Source organism: Megalobrama amblycephala, linkage group LG16 (genome assembly GCF_018812025.1).
Source record: "Megalobrama amblycephala isolate DHTTF-2021 linkage group LG16, ASM1881202v1, whole genome shotgun sequence".
NCBI lineage: Eukaryota > Metazoa > Chordata > Actinopteri > Cypriniformes > Xenocyprididae > Megalobrama > Megalobrama amblycephala.
The window spans coordinates 3,746,901-3,762,683 of NC_063059.1; the positions used below are offsets into that span (position 1 = coordinate 3,746,901).

General features: G+C 38.2%; 1 protein-coding gene across 2 annotated transcripts in view; it reads left to right on the top strand.

Annotated features, from left to right (window-relative positions):
* brwd1 (bromodomain and WD repeat domain containing 1) overlaps window positions 1-15,511 on the top strand; it is a 50,857-nt gene extending 35,346 nt beyond the window's left edge. For both annotated transcript variants that reach the window (XM_048162147.1, XM_048162148.1), the window contains 11 exons: window positions 2,676-2,801; window positions 2,891-2,960; window positions 3,037-3,090; window positions 3,480-3,605; window positions 6,789-6,941; window positions 7,027-7,196; window positions 7,295-7,437; window positions 7,853-7,990; window positions 9,567-9,890; window positions 9,981-10,118; window positions 13,049-15,511. In XM_048162147.1, coding sequence (XP_048018104.1) covers window positions 2,676-2,801; window positions 2,891-2,960; window positions 3,037-3,090; window positions 3,480-3,605; window positions 6,789-6,941; window positions 7,027-7,196; window positions 7,295-7,437; window positions 7,853-7,990; window positions 9,567-9,890; window positions 9,981-10,118; window positions 13,049-14,451 — 2,845 coding nt within the window. In that variant the 3' untranslated portion in view covers window positions 14,452-15,511. The remainder of the gene's footprint in view (window positions 1-2,675; window positions 2,802-2,890; window positions 2,961-3,036; window positions 3,091-3,479; window positions 3,606-6,788; window positions 6,942-7,026; window positions 7,197-7,294; window positions 7,438-7,852; window positions 7,991-9,566; window positions 9,891-9,980; window positions 10,119-13,048) is intronic.
* The last annotated feature ends 272 nt before the right edge of the window (window positions 15,512-15,783 follow it).

Genomic DNA, 15,783 nt, shown 5'->3' on the forward strand with positions numbered 1-15,783 from the left:
TGAAAATGGGCAAAGAGGCGGGGAGGTGGTTTGAGCTGATATGACTGGTTGCTGAAACCACGCCCGCCTAGCTCGACGTGACCATGTTAGCAGCAAAGGAGCTATATATCTATCTAAGATACGATCTAAAATATTAATGAAGATAAGTTTTATCAGAACGTTCTAAAGGTTTACTGTCAATCTACGGTGTTTTTTAAGATATAGATCCTCCAACACCAGTAGTGTTGGGTGTGCAAATAACAACATGTAAAATCAAATGGGACTTCATACCTTTATAATGAAATAGAGATTGCGAGATGAATCCAATCCGTGGCACTTGGGTAAAATATGAATGTCCATTGCAAAACAAAAAAACATTTCACATTTCTTCTGAATGATCTGCTCTCTGTCATCGTTCTTCAAGAAAGGATGCAATCTGAGCAGCGATCGTATCTAACAAACAAACGAGCCTGTGTCCAAAGTATATTTTTTTCAAAATAGTGCAGCAGTTTTAGTTATAATATCCAAGCAGTGCTGTCGGATTTTGATATCCTCTCGCCATTGTCATTGCAGTAAATCTCACAACCAAAACTTTCAGCCAATGCCACGATCCAACAACGTGTGTTCTGTGTCTCTTCCCCATGCATGCACATCTACACAGACACACATCAGTCTCGAATATTATGCAGCAAGCCATATTTTATAATTGTATAAAATAATCGAGCACAAATACAGCTGAGATGCCAAATTCAGCGGCAGCTGAGGTAACATGACGGCTCACAGACAGCAGCGCAATATACCTGTCACTCAAGTGACCACGCCCTTAATTATGCAGAACTTTAAGGCTTAATATAATTTAAACGGATAAGTTATAAAAAAATTCACCCCCCTCAGAGTTGTCATGAAGGGCAAAAATAGCAGTATAGACCAAAACCACAATTTGAACCAACTTGTAAACATGTTTTTTTCTGCTATAAACTTGGCCAATTTAACATGGGACTCTATGAGATTCTGCTCTCTTTTGGAGCCTGTCCCTAGCGGCCAGTCGATGAATCGCAGTTTAAGTTACTTCCGTATTGGCTTCACGAGAGAAAGGGGGAGGTTGCCGCTTGGCTCAAACACATGCATAAAGCTTGCCACAGTGCACCGGCAAACGTAACGATTATGAATGTGTCGTGAAAAAACAGCAAGGAGACTGTCTAAACATTTTAATAATTTATTGATAATGTTTTCTGTGTTTTCGGCTGCAGAGATTAAGTCAACAATGCTGACTCATCTCTCATCTCCGCAGTAGTGGACGCGCCTATATGCAAGTTTCATATGGATTACATAATCTGAGAATATTTATTTTCCATTTGAATTGGCTCGTTTAAAAGTAGACATTCCAAGCTATAGATATATTTCTTGTGTCTGTGAGGAAAGCAGCCTATACGATGAGTTTCGGTTCATGCTTGTTACGAGCTCAAGTTCACCGAGACCGAGATCAGAAAACGCATCCTGATTGCTTTCATTGTTTTACAAAAGCACAACGTTTTGCTGTTATTGTGAGTTTACAGAAATAAAAGTAGACCCTTTGCATTTTGCATTACTCTTATCTATGACCAAAAATGACGGACTATTTTAAGTTAAGTGCAGTGATCACACCGGCGCCTCCATGTCATGCCGTAAACACGCTCTCCACACAAACACTTGGATATGCGCCAAATAATAGCGCACATTTATCTATAGGCAAACATTAAAGAGAATGGCTAGTAAACGTACAGTAGGACTGCATTGTTTGTGGAATGCGGAAAAAAAATCTCTATTAGCTGCAAATTAGTCACTGCAAGTACATAAAACTACACCAAAACTTAATTGTAATTTAATACACAATTTATATTTATTTACCTTCATTCAGTAAAAGGCGTTATATCATCATCATTAGGCACACAGCAGTCATAAGTCATTACAAGACTAACCTGGTATAGCGATAGAAAGAACACATACAACGTAACACAATATTTATAACGAAATTATTTATTTTCTCTTTATTCATTAAAATGCATCAGCGTCATACATGCAGTTATAAAAAGTCCTATAATAACTCGTAAAACCTGAAAGCCAAAGAAAGAAAACATCAGTATTTTATACTGAATATACAATATCACTCAATATTACTATTAAATACTACGGTAAAGCCGTAAATGAGTCCTACCTGTCGTGACAGTCCCTACTATGCTTTCTCTTATAAAATAACCTTTTTATCATGGTAAAATCTACATATCCTTCCCAGCAAACTTGTTTAACGTTAAACATGTTGAAGATTAGCTTTCAGGCAGTCGATTCATTAAATAAGCTGTATTCTCACAAGAGAGGTTTATTCAGTGTAGTGAAGCCTCTTCTCCATTGACATTGACAATAATAAAAAACACGCCTCTGGTGTCCTTTCCTGTGTAAGCCGGAGCATTAAATATCACTAGATGACATCATAATGGCAAATTCATAAATATGAATATAGATCAGTGGGGAAAATAAGAATCTAGATAAGGTTTGTCCAAGAAGTTGCTAGATTTGTCCCTAAACTTTTGAAAAAAAAGTCTCAAAAGGAGCTGAATTGGAAAGAAGAAAATGAGAGTTTGAGTTTTTTTTGAAGGGTGAACTCTAATTTCCCATATTTGCTTTTGGTTTGTTTCAACATGTCTTTTTTCTTTCTCTAGGAGGCTGTCTGCACTGATCTGGGATGTTAAACACATTGAACAAAATGCCAAGACCTTCAACGAGCCCCGCAGCAAGATTGCAGAGTCTGCAAAAACCATAACAAATGTTCTTCTGAAGTTCATAAGGTTGGTCCTGGACATTGGTGGCAAAGGTCTATCTGTGATATTGTAATGTTTAGCTTTGTAACAAACTTTCCCCCCCTCCCTGGCCACAGTAAACCTCACTGCACAGATATTATGGAGATCTATAATGCCGTTGAGAACATGGAGTACTCTGACGATGAGGTGAGTGTGCTTGTTCAACCTGTGTTTTCACTGCCTTTTCCTGGAGGACATGAGATTGATTTCATGTGGCTTTTAGGACATGGATGACATTGATGCACCTGGACCCTCTGCTGGACAAAGACTTCGCCAGGTAGTGCAAGCTATATTACAATAGTAGAGTTGGGTAATTTGACAGTGTATATACTGTACGTTGGTAGAAATGTGTCAACAGAGACATTGTTAAAGGGGTAGTTCATCCAGAAATGAGACTTCTGTCATGATTTACTCAGCCTCAAGTTGTTCCAAACCTGTATGAGTGTCTAAGAAGATCTTTTGAAGAACGTCAATAACCAAACAGACGATGGGCCCCACTGACTTACTATGGAAGTTAATGGAGCCCAACTGTTTGGTTACCCATAAATGATGACAGAACTATCCCTTTAACATCATGCTTTATATGCCCCATGGTTAAAAATTCTGACACGGCTTTGTTCTGATGGATGAGTTTGTTAAAGACGCTTCTTGTCTTGATTTCTCTAGCCGTCAGTGGAGGTCGTACAGGACAGGGATGCATGGAAGCACCACTGCAAACGTTTACTGGACTACATGTTTGTGTGTGAGGATTCAGAGCCTTTCCGGGATCCTGTAGATCAGAGAGAATATCCGGTGAGTCTCCAAAACACAATCAGTGGAATAATGTTAGGGAATTGGTCATATTTCTTAACTCTTTCCCCTCCAGAGTATTTTTAAGTTGCCAGCAAGCGCCAGCATTTTTGATCATATCTTTGATGAATACTTTGTAAGAATGTGAACAGTGAATATATCAAAAGAATGAACAGAGCCTCTTTTTATCCACATTTGGGGGGAAAAAAAAACTTTTTGAACAAAAAGCTGAGAAATGGCGTTTTTGTCAAAGACTACATCTGGTTCGGATTCAGAACGATGATCAAAACACAGATGGAGTAGATCGTGTCATTCAACACCCCTCCCCCCAAAGCTTCCCAGTCCTATAGTTCTTCCTGGGTCGACTTTATGCAGTTTTGATTTATATGCTGTTGAATGTTTGGTGATCACATTAGCTTATTTGCGCGTAAGCAATCTGCCAAACGGATGGCAGGTCTGGACCAGAAACCGGTTCAAGGAACAAAAATAAAAACCGGAAATGAACGAAATTTTGACAGGAACATAACCAGAAATGGAATCAAAATCAATTGAATCATTCTGAATAGAAACGTTTGATTGAAATGGCCGTTGAGTTTCACTTTGAATTCATTCGTTTTGGTCTGACGTTTATATACTGTTAAATTTAGAGGATTTGTTGTGAAGTGAGAAGAACTGAAATAGCTTTATAGTGTTTATAAGTTATGTTTACAAACATTATAAACCATATAAAGCTATAGGTTATTTGTAAACAGTTTGCTTTATTTACCGGTATTTTACATTTATTTCTGAATGTAATAAAATGTGACTTACCTTTTTTCCTCTCAAAAATGCAATTTTATGCAAGTGGTGTTTTTTTTTTGTTTTTTTTTAATAAAAATGCAGCAAACATTTGAAAATATGGTATCTTGAAAAAATATTTTCTTTGAACTGTTGACAGTTTTTTCTTTTGTTTAATATTTGGACAATCTTGTTATAAAAGATGGTGTTGTATAGACTCGACGGCAAATACAAGACTGTGTTTTTTTTTTTTATAAAATGCTGTATTTATTTATTTTCGGAACGGTAATAATACAGAAGGAACGCAGGAACAGAAACGTTAAAATAAGAGTGAGCTGATGGAATATTTTTCTAGTTTTTAAAGGATTAATCCACGTTCAAATAAACTTTTCCTGATAATTTACTCTCCTCCATGTCATCCAAGATGTTCATGTCTTTCTTTCTTCTGTCGAAAAGAAATTAAGGTTTTTGAGGAAAACATTCCAGGATTTTTCTCCATATAGTGGACTTCAATGGGCACCAAACGGTTGAAGGTCAAAATTACAGTTTCAGTGCAGCTTCAAAGAGCTTTAAATGATGCCAGACAAGGAATAAGAGTCTTATCTAGAGAAACCATCAGTCATTTTTGGAAAAAAATACAAATGTATATGCTTTATAAACACAAATGATCGCCTTGCATGTGCTTTTGCTTTCCGTATTCTTCAAAAAGCTTACGCTGTATGTCCTACGCCTTCCCTATTCTACTTACGGAAAAAATGGAACTGCTGCGTTCGTTCTGTCAGTAGAATAGGGAAGGCGTAGGACATACAGCGCAAGCTTTTTGAAGAATACGAAAGTGCGGTTTTGGCGGAACCACTTGGTAGGCAATCATTTGTGTTTATAAAGCATATACAGTTGTATTTTTTCTTTCGAAAATGACCAATGGTTTCTCTAGATTAGACTCTTATTCCTCATCTGGTATCGTTTAAAGCTCTTTGAAGCTGCACTGAAACTGTAATTTTGACCTTCAACCATTTGGTGCCCATTGAAGTCCACTATAAGAAGAAAAATACTGGAATGTTTTCATCAAAAACCTTCATTTCTTTTTGACTGAAGAAAGACATGAACATCTTGGATGACATGGAGGAGAGTGAATTATCAGGAAAATTTTATTTGAAAGTGCACTAATCCTGTAAGCCCTGGACTCTTGCAGCTTTCATTGGCCAAGGACCGCCCAAGTGGACGTTTGACTGACTTGTAACACAACCAATCACAGTTAGTTTTGTTCCGCGTCATGTTTAGGGCCGTGAAAATGTAAAGTCGATGTCCCTACAATAACAGACCGCCTTGCATCAAATAAATTATTCATTCAAGAAGGTTGAATTGTGAGCTTCAAATACTTCAGAAAAATCCGGCGTTCAGTTGATCCTGGTAAGCGCTCATTGTCACAGCTGTAAACATGACAGCATTCTTCTTCCACGAGGGGGTTTGGTGTCGGCATTTGTTTCCAGGCGGACCGTCAAAGAACGCAACACGCACGTTTCCTGGACATCCTGGAGAATTCAACCAATCAGACTTTGAAAGCCCTGAAGTGTTTCCTGTTAAGTGTGCCATATGCATCATACGTTCAGCCAACGGTCCGAGCAATCTCCTGTCCGCTCCTGATTTACGCAGATGATCTTTGCTTTTTTTGGGATCTGGAGATGCTGTACTATTTCAGAAGATACGTAACAGCGCCCCCTACCTTTTAACAGTGAAAACATTATTCATCAATGGTGGGGAATGAGTTCATCTGGAAGTCCTGATGCAAAAAAAAAAATGTCAGTTTCAGTGCAGCTTCAAAGAGCTCTACATGATCCCAGACGAGGAATAAGAGTCTCATCTATAGAAACCATCAGCCATTTTCTAAAAGATCTAAAAATTATATACTTTCAAATCACAAATGCTCGTTTTGCACTGCTCTGTGATGCACCATGCATAATGCGCGTTTTCCTCAAAAACCTTAATTTCTTTTTTTAATTTTGTCAGCTGCTTATTGGTTGGCACATTTTCATCACCAAACAATTAAATATAATTTTCCACACCAAGGAAAAATGTTAGTCATCTATAAATGTTCATACTCAACACAATAGCTCTCTATAGGAATGCTTTATTTTTATTAAAGTATCGTACGTGCCGAATATTCACGTTTGGAGTGAAAGTAAATGTTAACTGCTAATGTTGAAATGTATTCGGTTTTAGGGAGTCCATAATTCCGACCTAATAAGACAAACTGATTTAAATGTGGGATCAAGCATTGTCAGTAGGAGTGGGCATTGTATTTATATTGTTTTTATTTTTTAAATAATGTATATGTCAAAACAAAGAGCTGTCTATCTTTGACCAAACTAATAGTTTAGTCTTTATAATACCGTGTCTTGGTGTCTCCAGGATTATGGTAATATTATCGACACGCCTATGGATCTTGGAACTGTGCGGCGGACTCTTGAAGAAGACCACTATGAAAATCCCATAGACCTGTGCAAGGACACCAGGCTTATTTTCGCCAATGCTAAAGCCTACACGCCAAACAAACGGTCAAAGGTAACGTGTTCATGTCTTTTTTCTGTCGTCTTGTCTTTTTGCCTAATTCTTAAAGACTCATTGATATCCTTGTGCTGTTTTACAGATTTACAGCATGACTTTGCGACTATCAGCGTTTTTCGAAGAGAGTATACGCAAAATCATTTCTGACTACAAGACTGCCGTCAAAAGTAGCTTGAAGCTGCGACGCAGTCAGAGATTCAGGAAGAAGTCGCAGCATCAGGACTCGGCTCTTTCCAACCAAGGATCCACACGGTAGGCCTGATCTCTCTCTTATTCTATTCTTCTGTTTTCCTTTTGGCTATTAATAGTTTCCATGCCGAAGACAATAAAGCTGTCCTTGTTTCCCCTAGTCAAAAGAGGGCTACTATAAAAACTCAGGAAAATACAGAACAGTCTACAGCCAAATCTACCTCAGCCAAAGTGTCTGGACCAGAGCGCCGCAGAGTCAATGAAGCCAAGGATACCTTCAGACGGACTGGCTCATCTTCATCCGGTAAGACAAAACTTACTAGTTTCTGGTATTAAAATGTAAGGCACTTGGTTGCTGTGCGTTGTACCTAACTTGAAAATGAACGTTCATTTACTTGCCATCATAGGAATGAACTTTCATTTTCAAGTGAACTGCTTATGTGTGCAAATAAATTATGCACACAAAAAAAAAATGGAACATTCTACCTCAACAATTTCAACCAATCTTTGTTCCTGTTGCATGCGCAGTGCTTTAACAGGCACTGTTTTATATTGGAGCCATTTATCAGTTGACCTGATATTACAAAGACAACAAATTAAGTAGAAAAGAGTAAATACTGGTAAACCAATTATAGGTAAATCTCTAATTATAGGGTGAGTCTATTCCTTTTATTAGATGGGGCCATTCCACAGTTTAAGTTTGTGCTTTTGATTTATAGGGTCTGATCATGACAGCAAACAATCTTTGAGTCAGTCTGAAGAGGATGAAGAACCTTCATCTTCGTCTCGTGTCTTCAGACGAGAGACTAGAGCCACGAGAAGAGCTGCACAGAATAAAGGAGCAAAACGAAAACATGGTGAGACCCCACAATGTGTGTCATTGGGCCTCATTCCTGAAACTTAAGTAGAAATATGAGTAAATTCAGAGTAATTTGCTTCCCGAAAACTCTCCTCCGGATTCACAAACGCTTCGTAAACATCAGATTTGATAGATAAAGGATTAGTTCACTTTCAAATGAAAAATTAGCCCAAGATTTACTCATACTCAAGCCATCCTAGGTGTAGGGCCCTATAATTTCCGCGATCACGGAATCGCGGCCGGAATTTACTATATAACGCAGAATGTCACGAAATGTGTCAAAAAAACGGAATTTACTATATAACGCGGAATGTCACGAAATGTGTCAAAAAAACGGAATTTACTATATAACGCGGAATGTCACAGAATTTGTCAAATTTTTGATGAATGAATTAAAAGCAGGTCAGTACACTTAAATTAAATCGCGATATAGACTAGCGTCTGTGAATATTAAACCCCAAAAAGACTATTTAAACATGAATCCTGCATGCCTGTGTGACTCTGAAATGAATGATGCGGAAGCGCAGTTTCATTTACCTCACACCACCTCACACACGCTGAAGCACGTGACGCTCGCGGTGTTTTCGTCCTCTGTCTCCTCACTATATGAATGAATATGTCATGAATTCATCTCCAGAGCTGCTCTGAAAGTCACTTCATCAGCATTTATCCGCTTCGTTTGAGAAAACTACTGTCATAAACACAGAGAAACTCAAAGCTCTGGGCAAACCGTCAAAATAAAAGTTTGATTTAACTTGAGAGAAACATTAGTGTTGTACAATAGAATTTAGATAAATTAATTTAACAATAAATTATTAAAATATATTTTTAAACAATAATCTCAATGTTTCTTCCATGTTTTAATTTTAACAGTAAAGCTCTGTTGTGCAGCACATTGTTTGACAAAAAAAGTTTAATTTCATGATTAAAAGATAAATTAAATGGTATGTGTTCATTTGATTGCCAGAAAAATTTAAATACACAACAGAACTTCTGAAAAAAAAAAAAAAAAAATCATAAAAATATTTTTTTAATTAATAAATATTGTTGTTTTTAAGAATTCAATTAATTAGACATGCTTTTTTATTATTAAAATGGAATTAAACCATTAAAATGGAATCCAGAAAACAATAAAATAAAACAATAAAATTTGAGGAGAAAGAATAAAACGTTTATCATGGGGCCCTAAAAAAAATGAATTTTTTTTGTTAAACTTTTATTAAATTGTTGGTAAATTGGACAAGATTCATTTTCAATTAATTAGACATGCTTTTTGATTACTAAAATTTAATTTAACCATTAAAATAGAGACAAAAAAAATAAATAAAACGGAAAAAAAATGGAATCCAGAAAAATTAATTTGGAATTTGGGGAAAAAATAAAACGGAATTTGGGAAAAAATAAAACGGATTTTATAGGGCCCTATAGGTGTATGTGACTTTCTTCTTTCAGATGAACATAATCTGAGATGTATTAATACATTTCAAGTGCTTTCAGCTCTGTTCCCCTAGTAAAGTGTGACTAGTGGACAAACAAAATCTTCTCTCATGCAGCGACTGTTTTGTGTATCCTAGAGAGCCATGCCAAGATGAATGGGCACAGCAGGTCACATGAGCGTCAGAGACCACGACCCTGCAGCGATTCTGACCAGGAGCCTTCACAAGGTTCAGACACCTCAGAAAACGAGTCATTGTCTTCTGTCAGTCGCCGGCCAAGGACCCGCAAGACAGCCATGGCAGCGGTCAATAAGATGAAACTCATGGATACCCTGGAAGACGGTGACGGCTCAGACGAGGAGGGTCATGGAGGCGGCACGCGGCCCGCAACCCGTGCTAGCAAACGCTCGGCTGTCATTCAGAGCAGTTCTGATTCAGACGAAGAGGAAGCTTCTCAGGAGGGTATAAACATCTACATCGCTTACCTTTGAAATGTTTTGTGTCCAAATATCTAATGTAACTTAAATGTTTTTAATGTTGTCGTCCTCACAGAGTCAAATGAAAGTGATGCTTCTGTTAGTGAAGAAGAGAAGAGTGGTGTGAGCGCGGACAGTGACTCGTCTTCTCACAGCAAAGAGGAGAGCAGATCTGCTGGCCGCAGACCATGTAGACGATCAGCAGAGAAAAAGGGTATGTTTGGTAGTATCTCCCCTTCAATGTTGAACTGTTGAGCTCTACAGTCAACTTGAAATCAAAATGTTTATCCATCTACACATCCATGTTTTGCACAGTTCATGAGTGCATGCTCTTCCAAAGAAGAAAGAAGTTGATTTAAATGACATCTAGTGCTGTCAATCGATTAAAAAAATTAACTAATCACACATTTTTTTTTTTATTAAAAACAATAATTTCACAGTTACTCTCCAAATTAATGTAGGAACTTCTTAAAGACGGTATATTTTAAATGTTTAATGGCAAGTTTAAAGGCCAGTATCACTGATACTAACACTGCTACTGATGTCTCTATGAAACTTTTTTTTTTTTAAACATTAAATATAAACATTTAACATTACAGTATAACTGAAAGCTATCAATTTTAACATTTATTAGGCTTTAAAATCAATCTTCACATGAACCCATTATAATATATTTACCTGTGGCCTTCCTACCTGTATGTCAGGTGGGTAATATACAGAAATTAAGAATAAAGTTCAGTGCTTCCCACAGGTTTGAAATATACTTGCGGTGGTAGCCGGGCGAAAAATCCTCCTATTACCCACAGCACAAAAATGGTCTACTACATGTGACAAACAAATAATGTGTGATTTTTAACAGTATTTTGATTTATTGAAATTAATTTTAATTAAATAGCATATTACATTTAATTACATACTAATATTATGCATTGTAAATTATGCAAAATTACAGCATTTAAATGATTCATCTTTTCGTCTGTTCTCCTTGCTGTCATATAGTGTCTCTCTCAGTGAATGGGACACAGATTTTACTAGTAAAATTTATATAATGAAGAATATATGTGTCAAAATAATGTTCTTAGTCTTTTCTTCCTGTGGGAGAGACTACAATCATTTACTATGAATTAAATGGAAATCAAATTAAATACAATTTATTGTGTAACCAAAATACCAATAATGCCCAAAAGAAAAAACTTAGCGTGTGACTTTTAATTATAAACAAGCCCGAAATACACCGGGACTCTTATTTTGAAATGTCTGTACTATTGCAGGCTGATCCTTCAGATTCTTACAATCGTCTAAAACATTTTATATAAAGGCCATAAAGGAGACTTTGTAATAATTCATCAACTTGAGTTCATTAGCAATCGCTTGGCATAAATCTGTGCTTTTCATTGATTGAGAATCACTTTGAAGCAGTCTGAGGCACTGTTGCGCGAGCTTGCAACAGCGCCCCCTTGTGACTTTGCAAAATGCAGCGCCCGTGGGAATGTCAGCGGGAGTAAACAGTTCTGGCGCACACGTAACGAGCAGGTACGAAACGACTAGTTTATCGATCGCGGATGGTTTCATTATCTTGCGCGGATATAAAAGTATAAGAGGATAAAAATAATAAAAGCAAAAATGTGTCTCCAAATATACTTGGGCGGCCGTTATTATACATGGGCGGGTCGCCCAAGTAAAGTCGATGTGTGGGAAGCACTGAAGTTATCGAACACTTTACACTCTTCACTGCATACATTATAAATTAAATATAGCTTAATCCTTAAAGCTACAATTCTCTGTTCTCTTTGTTGTTTGATGAATTTTAATGACAGACATCACAGCAACTGCTTTATTAGGCTGCTGTCACTTTAAGAGCTGCCGCTGCCGAACATGACACTGATCTCATTTTCTCACAACTCTAAGTTCATTTAAGATGTTATTTAACTCCTTTAAGACTGCTATTATGAGGATACTCAACAAAACAAGCATTTTGGCATAATTCTATGTTGTTTATGTGCGAAAGAGAACTTGATACTGGTACGCGTCTTTCTGTGCACACAAGTAGTGTGTGTGTCACATGACACGGCATTCACAGACAGCACGTTCTCATTTGTTTTGTGGCGCTTAGATGGTTTAAAAGCGTTTGCGTGAATAAGAGCATGTTCATATAATGTAACGCTAATGGATGCTGCGTTAATTGCTTTAAATATTTTTCATTTTGACCGCACTAAGAAGTTTCGGTTCAGCACTAATAACGTTCAGTTTGTTTACACTCAAATAAATATGGCCTGATCACTAGGACACAACCCTTTCCACAATTTGCTGCAAATTCTCAGTCATGTCCCCATTCTGGTATGGATGCCTCCTTTTCACAATCTAGACAATTCCTGACAGACAAAAGTCCCATCCTGCAGTTTTTCCTCATTAAATGTTGTTCCATTCAGAAGTCACATTAAAGAGTTTGTTCACCCAAAAATGAAGCCTCATGTCGTTCCACACCCATAAGACCATCTTCGAAACACACATTAAGATATTTTTGATGAAATCCGTAAGGTATATGACTCCTCCACAGCAATTTAGCCACCACTTTAGAAAGGTACCAAAGACATCGTTAAAACAGTGGATGTGACTGCAGTGGTGCAACCTTAATTTTATGAAGCGATGAGAATACTTTTTGTGCGCAAAAACTGAGTCGGCATTCTGAGGTAGAACCTGGAAGCGCTGGACGTAAACAATGTATGAGAATGACACAGAAGAGAAGAGATTGTTGAATAAAGTCGTTATTTTTGTGTTTTGCGCACAAAGTATTCTCATCGCTTCATAACATTAAGGTTAAACCACTGCAGTCACATTAACTGTTTTAACAATGTCTTTAGTACCTTTCTGAACTTTGAAAGTGTTGATTGTATTGCTGTCTATGGATGAGTCATACCTCTCGGATTTCATCAAAAATATCTTAATTTGTGTTCAGAAGATGAATGAAGGTCTTACGGGTGTGGAACGACATGAGGGAGAGTAATTAATCACAGAAATTTCATTTTTTGGTGAACTAACTCTTTAAGGGTTAATGCGACACTGACAATACAGAAAGGTCAATTTGTACATTGTGGAGGGGAAGTTGTAAACTCTACTTTCTTACTTCCATATTTCCATTTTTAGAAACATCTCCTTTCGTTAATGGACACAGCACCAAACAACAGTGGGAGGACAGTGAGGACAACTCAAATGATGAGGGGAGTCAGAATGAAAGTGTGAATGGGGAGTCGGACGAGGACCTCATTGTCAGGCGGAAGTCCACAAGGAAGACCGCAAAAGCCGCTGTCAGTAAAATCAAGAAACTGAATGACACCGATGCCGAAGAAGAGGAAAACTGCTCCAGAGACCGACATCAGAAACCTCGGCAAAGCAAGCAGGATTCTGAAAAGAGCTCTGAGGAGGATGTTGAGGTTCCCAGAACTCAAAAGCACCCTCATCAAAACGGAAGAAAGGTGGATGTGAAAGAGCAGAAGAAAAGTAGAGCATCATCAGACAGCCAAAAACAGCAAGTTACCCACAAAAAAACCTTATCCACCGATGCATTAATGTCAACAACCCAGGACTCAGAGGAACTCAGCGACGTTTCGGAAAAATCCCTTGCACACAGGAAGAGAATTAAATCAGAAGACGATGAGAATCAAAGCGATGATGCAGAAGAAAAAAGGTCCCTCAGAAACAGAAAATGGGCATCCAATGCTCGCAAAAAGAAACTCGACGCAAGGTCGGATGCCTCCAGTTCGGATAGCGAAGGGAAGGTAGATCGGAGGAGGAGAAAAAAGGTGGGCAATTCCTCCGATGAGTCGCTAAAGAGCGAAGCATCAGAGGAAGATAAGCCGACGCATCCAAGGAGGAGGCCTTGCCTTGCAGTTGCATCCAAAGGAAAATCACTTCGAAATCTTCCCAAGAAGAGCTACATAATGGAGGACTCGGATGAAGAATTCAGTCCTGAGATGGAGATTCAATCAAAGAACGGGAAGAGCAAGGAGCGGACCATCTCCCGGGCAAGAAAACCATCAAGCGGCGGCGACTTCAAAAGGAAACGTGGTGGCTCCTCAGAGTCTGAAGACACAGACAACAAAAATAGTAGGACCAGTGATGAAAACGAGTTCAGGGAACCTCAAAGAAAGCGCGCAAAGCGCTTCAAGCCCTTGAGCGGCTCGACGGACTCTGAGAGCGACTCCGAAACTAGATGCAAATCGGAGAATGGTCGAGAACAGAGGCCTCAGGAGAAGAATCCCAAAGCGAGCCGGCGACGGCGGAAGCAAAGCGAAAGCGACGACGGAAGCAACGACAACTCTGAGAGCGAAGAGTCTGGGGAGTCCGAATCGGATGCCAGCTCAGGTTCACGGAGCAGTCCAAAGAGAAGGCTCAGAAACCGTGACCGAGGAACGACGCGCTTGAGGAAACGCCAGAGGGATGTTTCCGACGAGGACAGCGACGTGTCGTATGGGAAACCTCGACGGGCCACGCGCATCCGGACCAGAAACGGAGGCAAGCGGACTGTGAATTACCAAGACAGCGAATGAAGGACACTAACTGGAGACCTTGAAGACACTTGATTGTCCCAACATAAAAAAACAATGGTAGTAGCACTGGAGTCCTCACTATACTGTGAATCAGTTCCATTCAGGGATATTTATATTTTCTATGAAAAAAAAACAAAGGAAACAAATGAATTATAAATAAGATGTATTTGATTTACTGGTTTGGCTGTTCAAACCAGCCCCACTCTGTGATTCGGCCAACAGGACAGACTGCACAGAGAAGCATTGTTTGCTTGGGTGCTATCTTAATATACCTCCTGTTTAATCGAGCATATTTGCTGGCTTGCACTAAAAGGCACACTGTAATGAGGTATTTTATACACTAGATCTGCATTAGAAACTCAGGGGTCAACTACGTTTACCATATTCTCAGACTTGCATTTGTTTTTTTATTTTTAGTTCTAGGATTCTAGTGTCATATTTTCCACGTAAGCATTTAGGTCCAAACACCCTTTATGAAAACGAACAAGTCGTCTTTGACTCTTGACACACAAATCCTGTAATGTCGGTGTTGAAGGGATCGTCGAGCCAAAATGTACAAATGCTTTTCCTTGTGGTTCCTCTTTGTTTGGATTTCTTTGACCATATTTCCAGGTTTCTGAGAATCAGTTTGTAGCAAAGTATTGTATATTTAAATTCCTCTGTCAAGCATTAATTTTCTTTTTGTATTTGATTAAAATGAATTGCCATGCCATGAACTATGAATTGGTACCTGTTTGCTAAGTACAGTAAATCAAATGAGTACTTCCAGCAAAGTACTGTGATTTCTCATATTGGGAAGATGTTTTAGTGATCTGTGTTGCATACTTTCAGTATTAATTCCTTTTCTGACTTAACTTATGGACAGCAATGAACTTTTGTACACAAGTCTTTGAATTGTGCATCGCAGTTTATGTAATGCATTTGTCAATTGGCATTTTGCTTGATGTCTTTTTCATAAGAGCTTCTTTAATACAAGTTTCACTGAGGATGTTAAGCCTGTTGGCCGCTGAAGTGGGAGAGGGATGACTTCCTATGAATAAAGTACTGTTTCAGGTTGGAATTGATCTCGTTTTCAGTCATTTGTTTTGCTTGAGAAATCTTTAAATGAGCTGATAGATGCAGGACAAGTGAAAGGAAAGTGAATAAATTGGAAGCAACACTCCATATATGCTGTTACTTGACTCAGCCATATCTGTATATGGATATAAATTAATATTCTGAAATGGTAGTTATTCGGGTGTTTGTGCGACCCAATATTCTGATTAATTCAGGCACATGGCACTTGTTTTACTCAGATTTCTAGAAACCAGAATATTGGTTTATTCAGGTTAT